General features: G+C 64.0%; 1 protein-coding gene across 2 annotated transcripts; it reads left to right on the top strand.

The window, feature by feature from the left end:
- The first annotated feature begins 3890 nt into the window (after window positions 1–3890).
- On the top strand, window positions 3891–17191 carry MYH14 (myosin heavy chain 14). 2 transcript variants are annotated; one of them, XM_069774816.1, is made up of 10 exons: window positions 3891–3965; window positions 5425–5474; window positions 6415–6576; window positions 6879–7004; window positions 7254–7342; window positions 8167–8263; window positions 10018–10214; window positions 11699–11807; window positions 13846–14018; window positions 16710–17191. In XM_069774816.1, the coding sequence occupies exons 1-10, from the start codon at window positions 3914–3916 to the stop codon at window positions 16981–16983; spliced, it is 1329 nt and encodes a 442-aa protein (XP_069630917.1). In that variant the 5' UTR covers window positions 3891–3913; the 3' UTR covers window positions 16984–17191. The 2 variants fall into 2 exon arrangements, with proteins under 2 accessions (XP_069630917.1, XP_069630916.1); XM_069774815.1 differs by having other exon boundaries at window positions 3892–3965; window positions 6876–7004.
- Window positions 17192–17694: the final 503 nt, after the last annotated feature.

The raw sequence follows: 17694 nt of genomic DNA, 5'->3' as shown, positions 1-17694 counted from the left end.
TATAGACCCCCATATGGACCGCCTGTAGGGTTGGGATCCCCTATAGACCTCATAGGGACCCCCATAGGATTAGGTTCCCCTATAGACCCCATAGGGACCCCTGTAGGTTTGGGTTCCCCTACACACCCCATAGGGACCCCTGTAGTATACAAATGCCTATAGGGACCCCTGTAGGGTTGGGATCCCCTATAGACCCCATAGGGACCCCTGTAGGGTTGGGATCCCCTATAGACCCTGTAGGGACCCCCATAGGGTTGGGATCCCCTATAGACCCCATAGGGACCCTTGTAGGGTTGAGATCCCCTATAGACCCCCATAAGGAACCCCGTAGTCTACAAATGCCTATAGATGCCCATAGGGACCCCTGTAGGATTGCAATCCCCTGTGGACCTCCATAGGGACCCCCTGTAGTGTAAAAATGCCTATAGATGCCCATAGGATTGCGATCCCCTGTGGACCTCCATAGGGACCCCCACAGTGTATGAATGCCTTTAGGGACCCATAGGGACTCCTGTAGGGCTGGGATCCCTATAGATGCCCATCAGGACCACCATTGGGCTGCGGTCCCCTATAGACCTGCATCAGGACCCCTGTTGGGCTTCAGTCCCCTTTAGACCCCCATAGGGACCGCCATATGGCTGCAGACCCCTATAGACCCTCATAGGAACCCCCATAGGTTCTGAAGCCCTGTAGACCCCCATAGGGACCCCCATAGGACGGCGATCCCCTATAGAGCTCCGTAGCTCTCAGTAGGGCTGGGATCCCCCATAGACTCCCATAGGTACTCGTTAAGGCTGCAGTGCCCTATAGACTCCCATAGGGCCATGATCCTCTATAGACCACCAGCAAGACTTCCGTAGGGTCACAGTCCTCTATAGACCCCCCAGAGGGGTCTCCACAGGGGCTGGGATCCCCTAAGACCCCTATAGATCCTAGGTGCCTTATAGATCCCTATGGGGTTCCCTATAGGTCTGGGATCCCCTATAGAGTCCCATAGGGATCCCTGTAGAGCCTTGTCCTCCTGTAGACCTATATAGGGGCCTTCATGCCTTATAGACACCCCCCGCCCCCCAAACTATCCCCCATAGGGCCTGGATCCCCCCTATAGACCCCTATATGGCCGTGATTCCCTCTAGAGCCCTACAGATCCTGGATGACTTATAGATCCCCACAGGGATCTCTATAGGGCCCAGATGCCCTGTAGATCCCCATAGGGATCCCCAGAGGGCCTGGACCCTCTGTAGAGCCTCGATCACTTATAGATGCCTATGTTGATCCATATAGACCCCCATAGGGCCCGGATCCCCCATAGATCCCCACAGGGATTCCCATAGGTCCTCGATCCCCTATAGACCCCCCTGGGGACCCCCACAGGATCCGGAGGACCTATACATGCCCATAGGGATCACCAGAGGGCCGTGATTCCCTGGAGATCTCCACAGGGGTCCCCATAAGGTCTGGGCTCCCTATAGGTTGCGTAGGGATGATCTGGGGATCCCTATAGGAATCCTTACAGGGCCAGGATCCCCTATAGACAGCCCTCCCCCCCCGGGGATCCCTATAGTGCTAGCATCCTCTATAGACCCCTATAGGGATCTCGATGGGCTCAGGGATCCCCTATAGACCCCATAGGGCCAAACTGGTCCAGCCCCTATGGCCCCTATAGCACCCCTATAGGGGCGGTTGGTCTGCTGGTGACGTCACAGCCTGTTGGGAATGTGGTGGTGGCCCCTCCTGGCCTGCCCCGATGGTCACTTCACGGCCTGCGTCCGGCAGTGACATCACTTCCTCATCTAGTGATGACCTCACCGCTTGGGCTGGGCCTGTCACACATCCTGGTGAGTTGGTGATGTCATTTCCTAGGCCCTTGGTGACATCAGAGATTGGTCCAGGTCAGGCATAGTCCTCCTGGTCTATGAGGGATGTCACTTCTTGCCCACTGGTGACGTCACTTCCTGGCCCTGGCGTGGCGTGACTTCTCATGTTGACTCCTTTCTGTCTCTGACATCACTCGTTGCCCTGTAGTGACATCACAGCTGTGTCAGAGCCCCGCCCGCCGCAATCCAGTGGCTGTTTCATGTGATGGGGTGATGTTGGCTGATGAGGATCCATGTTGACCCGTGTCTGTCCGTGTTGACCCATGTTTGGTGACCCGTGGTGACCCATGGTGACCCGCGTTGGCCAATGTTGATTCATGTTGGCCCATGTCAGTCTGTGTTGACCCATGTTTGACGACCCATGTGTTGACCCACATTGATCCGTGTTGATCTACGCTGACCCATGTCACTTTGTGTTGCTCCATTTTGACCCGTGTTGCCCTGTGTTGACCCATATAGGCCTGCGCTGATCCATGTTGACCTCTGTCACTCCATGTTGATGCCTGTCAATCTGTGTTGGCCCATGTTGATGCAGTCTTGAACCTTGTTGACCCATGTGTGTTGACCTGTATTGAACCACATTGATCCGTGTTGACCCCTGTTGACCCATGTTGCTGATCCATGTTGACCCGTGTCACTCTGTGGTGCTCCATTTTGACCCAGGTAGACCTGTGTTGATCCATGTTGACCCGTGTCAATCTATGTCGACCCGTGTCAACCTATGTTGACTCATGTTGATCCAGTGTTGACCTGTGTTCACCCATGCTGACCTGCGTTGACCCATTTTGACCCGTGTTGATCAGTGTTGACCCATGGCAATCTGTGTTGCCCCATGTTGATCCATGTTGCTTTCTTAATCCGGTGACCCATGTTGATCTATGTTGATCTATGTTGACCCATGTCACTCTCTGTTGCTCCATTTTGACCCAGGTAGACCTGTGTTGATCCATGTTGACCCATGTCAATCTATGTCAACCCATGTCAACCTGTCTTGACCCATGTTGATCCAGTGTTGACCTGTGTTCACCCATGTTGACCTGTGTTGACCCATTTTGACCCACGTTGGTCAGTGTTGACCCATGCCAATCTGTGTGGACGCATGTTGATCCGTGTTGCTTTCTTAATCCAGTGATCCATGTAGACCTGTGTTGACCCATGTTGATTGGTCCTAACCTGTGTTGACCTGCGTTGACCCGCGTCACCCCGTATTTCTCCATTTTGACCCACGCTGACATCACTCTGTACAGATTACCTCAGGGATGGCCATTTGTATGACGTGGCGGCGTCGGTCAGTCGTAGAAACCCAGCAGTGACATCACTGCTGTGCCCTCCGCTCCCTGCGACGCCGTACCCAGCACCGTGACATCACAGCTGCTCCCACAGCCTCACCCGTCCCCCTGGCCCCTCCCTGCCTGGCCTTTCCCTCTATATGGCATCACAGCTGGCGCCGTGACATCACCTACGATGGTATGACATCACCGTGGCATTTCAGGGAATATCCCAACACCTTCTTCGGGGGGTGCCCAGCCGCTCGCGTCCCCTAGGGAGGCGCCCGGCCGCCCGGTTCCCCTCCGGCAAGGGCGGGTGGTGATGCCCAAAGGTTGGAACTGGTGGAGCCGAACTGATGTCCCCGGAAATTTGGGTGCCCATCTGGGTGCCCTGGGGGGTGGGCGGGTTCTGGGCCCCGTGGGTAGGGCCCGGGGGAAGGAGGTGCCTGGATGCCCGAGTCCTCCCGTGCCCGCGGCGTGGGTGGCACAGGGAGTTCCCGGCCACCGGACGCCTTGGTCCCACGGTTCCGGGCTCGGCATCGCGGCGGGGGGATGGATTCGCAGCAGGTGAGGGGACCCAGGTATCTAGGGACCCCCACTCCCCCCCTCCCCTCCCCAAAAAAGGGACCCAGGCGTCCGAGTCCATCCAGAGCTGTCGGGGGGGGACCCAGGCGTCCGGTGCTGCTGCTGCTTGGGGGGGTGGGGTGGGTGTGTTATTGTAGGGTCTCTGTTGTTCCAGGACCCCCCCCCTCCGCCCCAGTTTGTGCCATGGTAGACGAGGGCGACAGGGGACGATGTGGCCCCACCAGGCTGGCGCAGGTGAGTGGGACCCAGGCGTCCTGGGTGGGGGGCACCCAGGTGTCCAGGGGGGGCACCCAGGTGTCCGAGGGGGGCACCCAGGCATCTGGGGAAGCTTCAATCCCAATGGGGGGGGACCCAGGGGTCTGGGGGAGAGGGGGGGATGCAGGCATTTGGGGGACCCCCCCACCCAGAGCACCCAGGCATCCAGGGGGGCACCCAGGTATCCGGGGGGGGGCACCCAGGCATCTGGGGAAGCTTCAATCCCAATGGGGGGGGGACCCAGGGGTCTGGGGGAGAGGGGGGGATGCAGGCATTTGGGGGACCCCCCCACCCAGAGCACCCAGGCATCCAGGGGGGCACCCAGGTATCCGGGGGGGGGCACCCAGGCATCTGGGGAAGCTTCAATCCCAATGGGGGGGGACCCAGGGGTCTGGGGGAGAGGGGGGGATGCAGGCATTTGGGGGACCCCCCCACCCAGAGCACCCAGGCATCCAGGGGGGCACCCAGGTATCCGGGGGGGGGCACCCAGGCATCTGGGGAAGCTTCAATCCCAATGGGGGGGGGACCCAGGGGTCTGGGGGAGAGGGGGGGATGCAGGCATTTGGGGGACCCCCCCACCCAGAGCACCCAGGCATCCAGGGGGGCACCCAGGTATCCGGGGGGGGGCACCCAGGCATCTGGGGAAGCTTCAATCCCAATGGGGGGGGGACCCAGGGGTCTGGGGGAGAGGGGGGGATGCAGGCATTTGGGGGACCCCCCCACCCAGAGCACCCAGGCATCCAGGGGGGCACCCAGGTATCCGGGGGGGGGCACCCAGGCATCTGGGGAAGCTTCAATCCCAATGGGGGGGGGACCCAGGGGTCTGGGGGAGAGGGGGGGATGCAGGCATTTGGGGGACCCCCCCACCCAGAGCACCCAGGTATCCGGGGGGGACACCCAGGTATCCGGGGGGGGCACCCAGGCATCTGGGGAAGCTTCAATCCCAATGGGGGGGGGACCCAGGGGTCTGGGGGAGAGGGGGGGATGCAGGCATTTGGGGGACCCCCCCCACCCAGAGCACCCAGGCATCCAGGCTCCCAGCTGTCCCCCCCCCCCAACTTGGCTGGGGGACCCAGGCGTCCGGGTGCCCCCTCCCCTGGCCCCACTGGTCCCACTGGCCCCAGGCCAGACCCTGGACTGGAATTAGGGCACGGGGCGGGGGAAGAGAACCCAGGCGCCCGTTCCCCTCCCCCTCCCCGTGGGAAGGGACCCAGGCGTCTTCCCCCACCCCCCACCCCCAATGAGGGGACCCAGATGTCCCGTCCCCCCCACCCATGGGACCCTAAGGCGTGGGGCCTGCATGTCTGGGTCCCCCCTGGACTCGGGGTCCCAGGGGACTGGGGGGGGGGGGTGGAACTGGGTGTGTCCCCCCCCAAATCCCCGGACCCCTGGGTGCCCTGCGCTGCCACAACCCCCCCCTTTTTGTCGCCCCCCCCCGGCACAGTACCGCAGGGACCTGGAGGAGGAGCTCCGGGACCTCAGCAGCCAGGTGGGCGGGGCTTTGCTGGGAGGGGTGTGGCCAGAACCTGTCAATCACAGCCTAGCCCCCGCCCCTCGCTATGGAACTGGGGCGGGCCTGGTGGGGGGCGGGGCATGGGGCTGTCCATCACCGTGGTGGGTGGGACATGTGGCTGCCCATCACCCTGGTGGGTGGGACATGGGGCTGTCCATCACTTTGGTGGGTGGGACATGGGGCTGTCCGTCACTCTGGCGGGCGGGACATGGGGCTGTCCATCACCCTGGTGGGCGGGACATGGGGCTGTCCGTCACTCTGGTGGGTGGGACATGGGGCTGTCCATCACTCTGGTGGGCGGGACATGGGGCTGTCCATCACCCTGGTGGGTGGGACATGGGGCTGTCCGTCACTCTGGTGGGTGGGACATGGGGCTGTCCATCACTCTGGTGGGCGGGACATGGGGCTGTCCATCACCCTTGTGGGTGGGACATGGGGCTGTCCGTCACTCTGGTGGGTGGGACATGGGGCTGTCCATCACTCTGGTGGGCAGGACACGGGGCTGTCCATCACCCTGGTGGGCGGGACATGTGGTTGCCCATCACCCTGGTGGGTGGGACATGGGGCTGTCCATCACCTAGGTGGGTGGGACCTGGCGCTGTCCATCACTTTGGTGGGTGGGACATGGGGCTGTCCGTCACCCTGGTGGGTGGGACATGGGGCTGTCCATCACCCTGGTGGGCGGGACATGGGGCTGTCCGTCACTCTGGTGGGTGGGACATGGGGCTGTCCATCACTCTGGTGGGCGGGACATGGGGCTGTCCATCACCCTTGTGGGTGGGACATGGAGTTGCCCATCACCTTGGTGGGCGGGACATGGGGCTGTCCGTCATCCTTGGGGTGGGACCTGGGACTATCTGTCACCTGGAGGCGGGGCATGGAGCTGTCACTCACAGCCTGTCCCTGCCCCCAGCAGGTGGTGGCGCTGGGGCGGAGCCTGGTGGCGGAGCGGGGGCGGAGCCTGGCAGCAGGCGGGGCCCTGCGGGCGCTGGAGATAGCGGTGGGTGGAGCCCAGGCCCGGGTGGGCGGAGCCTGTCGGGCACGAGACCGGGCCTGTGAGCGCCTGCGCCAGCAGCAGGTGGGCGGGGCCAGGGCGGGGGTGGAGCCTGACAGGGGGCGGGGCCTCTTGTAGGGTCAGTGTCAGGGCAGAGGGCATGGCTGAGGTGGAGTTAGGGGTGTGGTTAGAGGGGGCATGGCCTAGGAAGAAGGTGGAGGCTTAGGACAGTGGGTGGGGCATCCAGGGGTGGGCGTGGCTTCAGCCTGTGTGGGGGTGGGATCTGTGAGAGGGGTTGGTGCCTGGGCTGGGGGCGTGGCCTGCTGGGTGGGTGTGGCCTTTCTGCTCCTAGGGGCGTCACCCTGACAGAGCCCCTCCCCCAGGAGGCAGGGCATCTGCTGTGGGCAGAGCTGGAGGCGGCACATGCCGCCCGGGCACGGGCGGAGCTCCGGGCACAGGAGGCGGAGTCACAGCGTCGTGCCAGGGAGGCGGAGCTGGAGCAGCTGCGGCAGGTGGGCGGGGCTAAGGGAGTGGGCGGGGTGAGGGCAGGGCCAAGGGACGCTGGGGTGCGGCTATGTTACCTCGGGGGCGGGGCTATGTGAGACTAGGGGTGGGGCTAAGAGCCGGGGGTGGAGCTAATGGACATGGGGCGGGGCTAGGGAAAAAGGGGGTGGGGCTATGGCAGTGGGTCGAGGGGTGCTGGGATGAGGTGGGCGGGGCTTCCCGTGAGGGGGGCGTGTCCATCCCGACCCCACCCCCAGGCAGTGGCGGCGGCCCAGCATGCCCGGCGGCGGGCGGAGCAGGAGCGCGATGACATGGCTGCCCACGTGCCCCACCCACCCAGCCCCACGTGAGTGCCCGCCCCTCCCTGGCCACGCCCACTCCCTGGCCACGCCCACAGACCTATATATGTCCTCTGTAGGGCACCCTCATAGTGCATCCCCTATAGCCCCCCTGGTGTGTCCCCTATAGCCCCATTGGCACATCCCCTATAGCCCCCAGGGTGTGTCCCCCCTACCCCTCACAGCACAGAACCTATAGCCGCCGTGGTGTGTCCCCTGTAGACCCCACGGTACATCCCTTATAGACCCCACAGCCTGTCCCCTATAGACCCCACGGTCCATCCCATATAGCCCCCACAGCATGTCCCCTATAGACCCCATGGCCTGTCCCCTATAGACCCCACGGTCCATCCCATATAGCCCCCACGGCCTGTCCCCTATAGACCCCATGGTACATCCCTTATAGCCCCCACAGCATGTCCCCTATAGACCCCATGGCCTGTCCCCTATAGACCCCACAGTACATCCCCTATAGCCCCCATGGCCTGTCCCCTGTAGACCCCACAGTACATCCCCTATAGCCCCCATGGCCTGTCCCCTGTAGACCCCACGGTACATCCCCTGTAGCCCCCACAGCATGTCCCCTATAGACCCCATGGTCCATCCCCTATAGCCCCCACAGCATGTCCCCTATAGACCCCATAGCATGTCCCCTATAGACCCCACGGTACATCCCCTATACCCCCCCCAACCTGTCCCCTATAGCCCCCCAGAGTGTCCCCCCTATAGTCCCCACAACACAGCCCCTATAGCCCCTCCGGCACATCCCCCCCCCCATAGCCCCCCTCCCCCCAGCTCCCCCCTGCAGCCCCTATAGCGGCTATGGGTGCAGGGGGGGCCGAGACCCCGGGGGGCTGCAGACGGCGCTGGCGGAACTGCGGGAGCACAACCGGGCGCTGCAGCAACGCCTGCACCAGCGACAAGGCCAGGTCGGGGGCACCTATGGGTGACATGGCGGGGGGACACCTATGGGGGGGTGGGCACCTATAGGGAGCACCTGTGGGGGATGTGTGGGGGGATGTGGGGGGGGTGTGAGGGAGAGAAGGGCACCTATGGGAGATCTAAGGGGGGATGTATGGGGGCACCTATGGGCATGTGGGTGATGTGAGGGTGCCTATGGGGGATATGGGGGGGGGCGAGGGGGGGACGTATGGAGGGGTGTGTAGGTGAACGTGTGGGGAGGGCACGGGGGCACCTATGGGGGACGTACGGCGGGACGGGTGGGGGACGTGGGGTACCTATGGGGGCACGGGGAGCACCTGTGGGTGCTGCTGTGGGGGCACTGGTGGGTGCTGTGGGGGTGCTGGGGGTGCTGGTGTGGGTGCCGGGGGTGCTGGGTGAGCACTGGTGGGTGCTGGGGGGGTGCTGGGGGTGCTGGTGTGGGTGCTGTGGGTGCACTTGAGGGTGCTGTGGGGGCAGGTGTGGGTGCTGGGGGGGCACTTGTGGTTGCTGTGGGTGCTGTGGGTGCAGTTGCGGGTACTGTGGGTGATGGGAGGGCACTTGTGGGTGCTGTGGGTGCTGTGGGGGCAGGTGTGGGTGCTGTGGGTGCTGGTGTGGGTGCAGCTGTGGGTGCTGTGGGTGCAGTTGCGGATGCTGTGGGTGCACTTGTGGGTGCCGTGGGTGCTGTGTGCGCGCTGTGGGTGCCATGGGTGCACTTGTGGGTGCTGCAGGTGCTGTGTGGGTGCTGGGAGGGCACTTGTGGGTGCTGTGGGGGCAGGTGTGGGTGCTGGGGCGGGTACTTGTGGGTGCTGTGGATGCAGTTGTGGGTGCCGTGGGTGCTGTGGGTGCAGTTGCGGGTACTGTGGGTGCTGGGAGGGCACTTGTGGGTTCTGTGGGGGCAGGTGTGGGTGCTGGGGGGTACTTGTGGGTGCTGTGGGGCAGGTGTGGGTGCTGGGGGGGCACTTATGGGTGCCGTGGGTGTTGTGGGTGCAGTTGCGGGTACTGTGGGTGCTGGGAGGGCACTTGTGGGTTCTGTGGGGGCAGGTGTGGGTGCTGGGGGGGCACTTGTGGGTGCTGTGTGGGTGCTGTGGGTGCTGGGAGGGCACTTGTGGGTGCTGTGGGGGCAGGTGTGGGTGCTGGGGGGGGTACTTGTGGGTGCTGTGGATGCAGTTGTGGGTGCCGTGGGTGCTGTGGGTGCAGTTGCGGGTACTGTGGGTGCTGGGAGGGCACTTGTGGGTTCTGTGGGGGCAGGTGTGGGTGCTGGGGGGTACTTGTGGGTGCTGTGGGGCAGGTGTGGGTGCTGGGGGGGCACTTATGGGTGCTGTGTGGGTGCTGTGGGTGCTGGGAGGGCACTTGTGGGTGCTGTGGGGGCAGGTGTGGGTGCAGCTGTGGGTACTGTGGGTGCACTTGCGGGTGCTGTGGATGCTGTGTGGGTGCTGTGGGTGCTGGTGTGGGTGCTGTGGGTGCAGCTGTGGGTGCTGTGGGTGCAGTTGCGGGTGCTGTGGGTGCACTTGTGGGTCCCACGGGTGCTGTGTAGGTGCTGTGGGTGCTGACGTTGGTGCTGTGGGTGCAGCTGTGGGTGCTGTGGGTGCAGTTGCGGGTGCTGCGGGTGCACTTGTGGGTCCCACGGGTGCTGGGGGGGTGCTGTGGGTGCTGGTGTGGGTGCTGTGGGTGCACTTGTGGGCGCCATGCGGGTGCTGTGTGGGCGCTGCTGACCCCCCACGGGTGCCACCGTCGGGTGCAGGCGGAGGAACTGCGGCGGGCGCTGGCGGCGGCGGGGGCGCAGGCGCGGGAAGCGGCGGGGGCTCGGGCCCGGTTGGAGCAGGAGCAGCGGGTGCTGCGGTGGCGGCTGCAGCACCCCGGGGTGCCCCCGGGACCCGCCGAGGCCGCCCTGCGCGCCCGCTGCCTCCACCTCCAGGAGCTCCTGCACCGCGAGGCCGGGTGAGCTGGGGGATCCAGGGTGCTCTTGGGTGGTCCCAGGGTGGTCCAGGGTGACCCAGGGTGGTCTTGGGTGGTCCCAGGGTCGTCCCAGTGTAGTCCCAGCACGGCTCAGGTTGACCCAGGGTGGTCCAGAGTGACCCAGGGTGGTCCCAGGGTGGTCCAGGGTGACTCAGGGTTGTCTTGGGTGGTCCCAGGGTGGCCCATGGTGACCCCAGGGTGGTCCGAGATGGTCCCAGGATGGCATCAGGGTGGCCCAGGGTGACCCAGGGTGGTCTTGGGTGGTCCCAGGGTGGTCCAGGGTGACCCAGGGTGGTCTTGGGTGGTCTGGGGTGGTCCCAGGGTGGTCCAGGGTGACCCAGGGTGGTCCCAGGGTGGTCCAGGGTGGTCCCAGGGTGACCCCAGGGTGGTCCCAGGGTAGTCCCAGTGTAGTCCCAGCACGGCTCAGGTTGACCCAGGGTGGTCCAGAGTGACCCAGGGTGGTCCCAGGGTGGTCCAGGGTGGTCCCAGGGTGACCCCAGGGTGGTCCCAGGGTGGTCCCAGGGTAGTCCCAGTGTAGTCCCAGCACGGCTCAGGTTGACCCAGGGTGGTCCAGAGTGACCCAGGGTGGTCCCAGGGTGGTCCAGGGTGGTCCCAGGGTGACCCCAGGGTGGTCCCAGGGTGGTCCCAGGGTAGTCCCAGTGTAGTCCCAGCACGGCTCAGGTTGACCCAGGGTGGTCCAGAGTGACCCAGGGTGGTCCCAGGGTGGTCCAGGGTGGTCCCAGGGTGACCCCAGGGTGGTCCCAGGGTGGTCCCAGGGTAGTCCCAGTGTAGTCCCAGCACGGCTCAGGTTGACCCAGGGTGGTCCAGAGTGACCCAGGGTAGGCCCAGGGTGGTCCGGGGTGGTCCCAGGGTGGTCCAGGGTGACCCAGGGTGGTCCCAGGGTGGCCCAGGGTGGTCCCAGCATAGTCCCAGCGTAGTCCCAGCACAGCTCAGGTTGACCCAGGGTGGTACAGAGTGACCCAGAGTGGTCCAGGGTGGTCCCAGGGTGACTCAGGGTGGTCTTGGGTGGTCCCAGGGTGACCCAGGGTAGCCCAGGGTGGTCTTGGGTGGTCCCACGGTGGTCCAGGGTGACGCAGGATGGTCTTGGGTGGTCCCAGGGTGACCCAGGGTAGCCCAGGGTGGTCTTGGGTGGTCCCACGGTGGTCCAGGGTGACGCAGGATGGTCTTGGGTGGTCCCAGGGTGACCCAGGGTGGTCTTGGGTGGTCCCAGGGTGGTCCAGGGTGACCCAGGGTGACCCAGGGTGGTCTTGGGTGGTCCCAGGGTGGTCCAGGGTGACCCAGGGTGGTCCGAGATGGTCCCAGAATGGCATCAGGGTGGCCCAGAGTGGCCCAGGGTGATCCAGGGTGGTCCCAGGGTGGTCCCAGTGTGGCACCGGGCTGGGCGGCGGGTGACGTGGGTCACCCCACGGGTGACGTGGCGTGACATGGGGCACCCATGGGTGCAGGGCACGGGCAGCGCTGACCCGGGCGGCGCGGGCAGCGGGGAGACGCCTGCGGGTGCTGCTGGCGGAGGTGGAAGAGGAGCGGCTGCGGGGGGAGCGCTACCGCCTGCAGGTGGGGTGACGTCACCCACGGGTGACATCACAGGGCGGGGGGGGCGGTGACATCACATGTGTGGGCACCCATGGGTTCCCTAGCCAGGTGTGGGGCAGGGCGGTGGGGAGACGGGTCGCCCAACGTCCCCACGTGTCACCCAGTGACCCCATAGTCTCCGTGTCCCCCCATGTGTTCCTATGTCACCCCACCCCTCGTGTCCCCATATCCCTACGACCCACGTTCCCGTGTCCCCGCACCCCATGTCCCCATGCCCTGTGTCCCCATGTCCCCACACCCCATGTCCCCCATGCGCCATGTCCCCTCACCCTGTGTCCCCATGTCCCCACGTCCCGTTGACCCCACATCCCTGGGTCCCCATGTCCCATGTGTCCCTATGCCCCACGTCCCCGTATCCCCATGTCCTCATGTCCCCATGTCTTCATGCCCCATGTCCCCATCTCCCCGCACCATGTGTCCCCAGGTCCCCATGTCCTTGTGTCCCTGTGTCCCCACACCCCAAGCCCCCGTGTCCCCATGCCCCATGTCCCCACACCACGTGTCCCCATGTCCTCATGTCCCCATGACCCATGTCCCCATGCCTCTGTGTCCCCATGGCCCCAAAGCTCCGTGTCCCCAAGTCCCCGTGTCCCCAAGTCCCCATGTCCCCACGTCTCTCTGTCCCCATGGCCTCTTGTCCCCACACCATGTGTCCCCATGCCCTCACATCTCTACACCACGTGTCCCCATGTCCCCATGTCCCCACAACAGGTGTCCCCATGTCCTTGTGTCCCCATCTCCCCACGTCCTCATGTCCCATGTCCCCACACCCCATGTCTCTGTGTCCCCATGTCCTCGTGTCCCATGTCCACACGCCCCACACCTCTGTGTCCCCAAGTCCCCGTGTCCCCATGCCCTGTGTCCCCATGGCCTCGTGTCCCCACGCCCTTTGTCCCCACGTCCCTGTGTCCCCACAACACGTGTCGCCATATCCTCATGTCCCCATCTCCCCATGTCCTCGTGTCCTCGTGTCCCCATGTCCCCATGTCCTCGTGTCCCCATGTCCCCACACCCCACGTCTCTGTGTCCCCAAGTCCCCATGTCCCCATGTCCCCCCACCACATGTCCCCATGTCCTCATGTCCCCACCTCCCTGTGTCCCCAAGTCCCCGTGTCCCCACGCCCTTTGGCCCCACGTCCCCATGTCCCCACACCACGTGTCCCCATGTTCTCATGTCCCCATCTCCCCATATCCTCATGTCCCATGTCTCCATGCCCCATGTCTCTGTGTCCCCATGTCCCCGTGTCCCCACATCACATGTCCCCATGTCTCTGTGTCCCCAAGTCCTCATGTCCCCATGTCCTCGTGTCCCCACGTCCCTGTGTCCCCCAAGTCTCCATGTCCCCACGCCCTTTGTCCCCACGTCCCCATGTCCCCCCACCACGTGTCCGATGTCCTCATGTCCCCATCTCCACGTGTCCCCATGTCCTTGTGTCCCCATGTCCCCATGTCCCCACACCACATGTCCCCATGTCCTTGTGTCCCCATCTCCCCACGTCCTCATGTCCCCACACCCCATGTCTCTGTGTCCCCAAGTCCTCATGTCCCCATGCCCCATGTCCCCAAGTCCTCATGTCCCCACGTCCCTGTGTCCCCCCAAGTCCCCATGTCCCCATGTCCTCATGTCCCCATGTCCTTGTGTCCCCATGCCTCTGTGTCCCCATGGCCCCGTGTCCCCACACCACGTGTCCCCATGTCCTCACGTCTCCACACCACGTGTCCCCATGTCCTCATGTCCCCATGTCCCCATGCCCCATGTCTCTGTGTCCCCACATCCCCGTGTCCCCCCACCACGTGTCCCCGCGTCCCCACGTCCCCGTGCCCCCTGCGTCCCCCCGTGTCCCCCCGTCCCCACGCCCCGTGTCCCCATGTCCCCATGTCCCCCCACCACACGTCCCCATGTCCTCGTGTCCCCACGTCCCCACGTCCCCCCGCCACGCGTCCCCGCGCCCCCCGCGTCCCCCCGCGTCCCCACGCCCCGTGTCCCCTGTCCCCGCAGGCGCAGGCCAGCGAGGCGTCGGGGCGGGCGCTGGGGGAGCGGGTGGCCGCGGTGGCCGCCGGCACGGCCCGTGACCAGGCCCAGGGCCACCGCCTGCGCCGGGCGCTGGAGGACGTCGGCGACGGGGCCGCGGCCACCGCGCGCCACGTGGCCGCCCTGCGGGCTCGCCTCAGGTGGGCGCCGGCGCCGACACCCGCCGCGGGACCCCGGGGTCCCTGGACCACCCCGTGGGCTCCTTGTAGCCCCCATGGGCCCCTATAGCTCCCTATGGGTCCCTATGGCACCCTATAGACCCCTATGGCCCCCTTACAGCCCCTCCCCAGCCCTCCTGTGGGCCCCTATAGCTCCCTACATGTCCCTATAGCACCTTAGAGCTTCCTATAGCACCCTATAGACCCCTATGGCCTCCTTACAGCCCCTCCCCAGCCCTCCTGTGGGCCCCTATAGCTCCCTACATGTCCCTATAGCACCTTAGAGCTTCCTATAGCTCCCTATGGGTCCCTATGGCCTCCTTACAGCCCCTCCCCAGCCCTCCTGTGGGCCCCTATAGCTCCCTACATGTCCCTATAGCACCTTAGAGCTTCCTATAGCACCCTATAGACCCCTATGGCCTCCTTACAGCCCCTCCCCAGCCCTCCTGTGGGCCCCTATAGCTCCCTACATGTCCCTATAGCACCTTAGAGCTTCCTATAGCTCCCTATGGGTCCCTATGGCCTCCTTACAGCCCCTCCCCAGCCCTCCTGTGGGCCCCTATAGCTCCCTACATGTCCCTATAGCACCTTAGAGCTTCCTATAGCACCCTATAGACCCCTATGGCCTCCTTACAGCCCCTCCCCAGCCCTCCTGTGGGCCCCTATAGCTCCCTACATGTCCCTATAGCACCTTAGAGCTTCCTATAGCTCCCTATGGGTCCCTATGGCCTCCTTACAGCCCCTCCCCAGCCCTCCTGTGGGCCCCTATAGCTCCCTACATGTCCCTATAGCACCTTAGAGCTTCCTATAGCACCCTATAGACCCCTATGGCCTCCTTACAGCCCCTCCCCAGCCCTCCTGTGGGCCCCTATAGCTCCCTACATGTCCCTATAGCACCTTAGAGCTTCCTATAGCTCCCTATGGGTCCCTATAGCACCCTATAGACCCCTATGGCCTCCTTACAGCCCCTCCCCAGCCCTCCTGTGGGCCCCCATAGCTCCCTGCATGTCCCTATAGCACCTTATAGCTTCCTATAGCTTGCTTACAGCTTCCCCTATACCTCTCCATGGGTCCCTATAGCTCCCTATGTGTCCCTGTAGCACCCTATAGATCCCTATAGCTTGCTTATAGCTTTCCCATACCCCTCCATGGGCCCCTATAGCTCCCTATGTGTCCCTATGGCACCCGATGGCTTACAGCTTCCCCTATAGCCCCCCATGGGCCCCTATAGCTCCCTATGGGTCCCTATAGTACTCTATAGATCCCTATAGCCTCCTTGTAGCCCATCCCCAGCCACCCCGTGGGCCCCTATGGCACCCTATAGCTTCCCATAGCTTGCTTACAGCTTCCCCTATAGCCCCCCCATGGGCTCCTATAGCTCCCTACGTGTCCCTACAGCACCTTATAGCTTCCTATAGTTTACTTACAGCTTCCCCTATAGCCCCCCATGGGCCCCTATAGCTCCCTATGGGTCCCTACAGTACCCTATAGATCCCTATAGCCTCCTTATACCCCCTCCCCAGCCCTCCTGTGGACCCCTATAGCTCCCTGCATGTCCCCATAGCACCTTATAGCTTCCTATAGCTTACTTACAGCTTCCCCTAAACCCCCCCATGGGCCCCTATAGCTCCCTATGTGTCCCTGTAGCCCCCTATAGATCCCTATAGCTTGCTTATAGCTTCCCCGTACCCCTCCATGGGCCCCTATAGCTCCCTATGTGTCCCTGTAGCCCCCTATAGATCCCTATAGCTTGCTTATAGCTTCCCCGTACCCCTCCATGGGCCCCTATAGCTCCCTATGTGTCCCTACAGCACCCTATAGCCCCCATAGTCCCCTACAGCACCCTATAGCCCTGCCCAGCCTGTAATAGTACCCTATAGCCCCCATAGGCTCCTAGGGGTCTGGGAGGGGCTGTATGGGGCCAGAGGGATTATGGGATAGTGGGGGGCTTGGGGGGGGTGTATGGGGCCAGGGGGATTCTGGGATAGTGGGGGGCTGTATGGGGGCTGTGTGGGGGATTATGGGATAGTGGGGGGCTCTGGGGGGCTGTATGGGGCTGGGGGGATTCTGGGATAGTGGGGGTCTCTGGGGGGGGTGTATGGGGGATTCTGGGATAGTGGGGGGCTCTGGGGTCTGTATGGGGGATTATGGGATAGTGGGGGGCTCTGGGGGGCTGTATGGGGCTGGGGGGATTCTGGGATAGTGGGGGTCTCTGGGGGGGCTGTATGGGGGATTCTGGGATAGTGGGGGTCTCTGGGGGGGCTGTATGGGGGATTCTGGGATAGTGGGGGGCTCTGGGGGGCTGTATGGGGCTGGGGGGATTCTGGGATAGTGGGGGTCTCTGGGGGGGCTGTATGGGGGATTATGGGATAGTGGGGGGCTCTGGGGTCTGTATGGGGGATTACGGGATAGTGGGGGGCTCTGGGGTCTGTATGGGGGATTATGGGATAGTGGGGGGCTCTGGGGGGCTGTATGGGCCTGGGGGGATTCTGGGATAGTGGGGGTCTCGGGGGGGGCTGTATGGGGGATTATGGGATAGTGGGGGCCTCTGGGGTCTGTATGGGGGATTCTGGGATAGTGGGGGGCTCTGGGGGGCTGTATGGGCCTGGGGGGATTCTGGGATAGTGGGGGGCTCTGGGGGGGTCACCCCCAATCCTCCCTGGGTGCCCCCAGGTGCGACCCGCTGACGCTGTCCCGCACGGTGCGCCGCATGCTGCGGGAGGAGGACGAGGAGAGCGAGGACAGCGAGGGCAGCGAAGACAGCGGGTCCCCGTCCTGGACCCTCGGGGAGCTCCTCGAAACCGCCCCCGCCTCATGGGGGGGCCTCGAAACTGCCCCCAAGGAGCCCCACCAAAAGCCTGCTGGCCCCGGGGACGGCCTCGAAACCACCCCCAGTGCTGGGGGGGACCCTGGAAACCGCCCTCAATCTGGGGGGGGACACCCTTGAAACTACTCCCAGCCCGTGGCGGTGGGGGGGGGGAATGACAGGGATCCTTGAAACCACCCCCAACACTGAGGGCACCCTTGAAACAGCCCTTAATCTGGGGGGTACCCTTGAAACCACCCCTGGGGACCAGCCCTGAAAGTCCCTTCAGGTCCAAGGAGCCCCTAGAAACTGTCCCCAGAGACCTCCCCCTTACCTCTAGCAGTAGGGGTGGGGCTTATTTGGGGGCAGGGCTTGTTGGGGGCGGGGCTTGGCCATACTCATTAAAGTGCCTTTAAGATGGATCCGCCCCTGAGTGGCCTTGAGGGACCCAGGTGTCTGGATGTGAGGGGGGGCTGCAAAAAGGGGGGGGGGTGTCAAAACACCGCCAGAGCCTATTGTGGTGGGGAGCCTTGAAACTCTCCCCAAAACGTGATTGGGGGGGAGCCTTGAAACCCCCCCCCCCAGCCCCTTTTTGGGGAGACCCCACCCTCCCGAACCACATTTTGGGGTTGGGTGTCAAAATACTCCCGAGCCTCAGGTTCGGGGGGGGGGGCTTGAAACACCCCAAAACGTTATCGAGGGGACCTCGAAACCCTTTTTACCCGAATTTGGTAAATTTTTACCCCCCAATACAGTCGCTCTACGGGGGGGGGGCTTGAAACTCCCCGAAAACTGGGGGGGGGCCTTGAAACGCCCGCAGCGAAGGGGCGGGGCTCGCATGGCTAATACGGT

The sequence above is a fragment of the Haliaeetus albicilla genome, chromosome 32 (genome assembly GCF_947461875.1).
Source record: "Haliaeetus albicilla chromosome 32, bHalAlb1.1, whole genome shotgun sequence".
In the NCBI taxonomy this organism is placed as follows: Eukaryota; Metazoa; Chordata; class Aves; order Accipitriformes; family Accipitridae; genus Haliaeetus; species Haliaeetus albicilla.
This window is presented reverse-complemented; position numbering and strand designations above follow the sequence as displayed.

Excerpts from the sequence above, each read along its gene's own strand:
- MYH14 (XM_069774815.1), top strand. The coding sequence starts at position 3,914 with ATGGTAGACGAGGGCGACAGGGGACGATGTGGCCCCACCAGGCTGGCG. Across the intron at positions 3,966-5,424 it reads CCCCACCAGGCTGGCGCAGG|CACAGTACCGCAGGGACCTG; the intron begins TGAGTGGGACCC and ends GCCCCCCCCCGG. Across the intron at positions 10,215-11,698 it reads CTCCTGCACCGCGAGGCCGG|GGCACGGGCAGCGCTGACCC; the intron begins GTGAGCTGGGGG and ends CCATGGGTGCAG.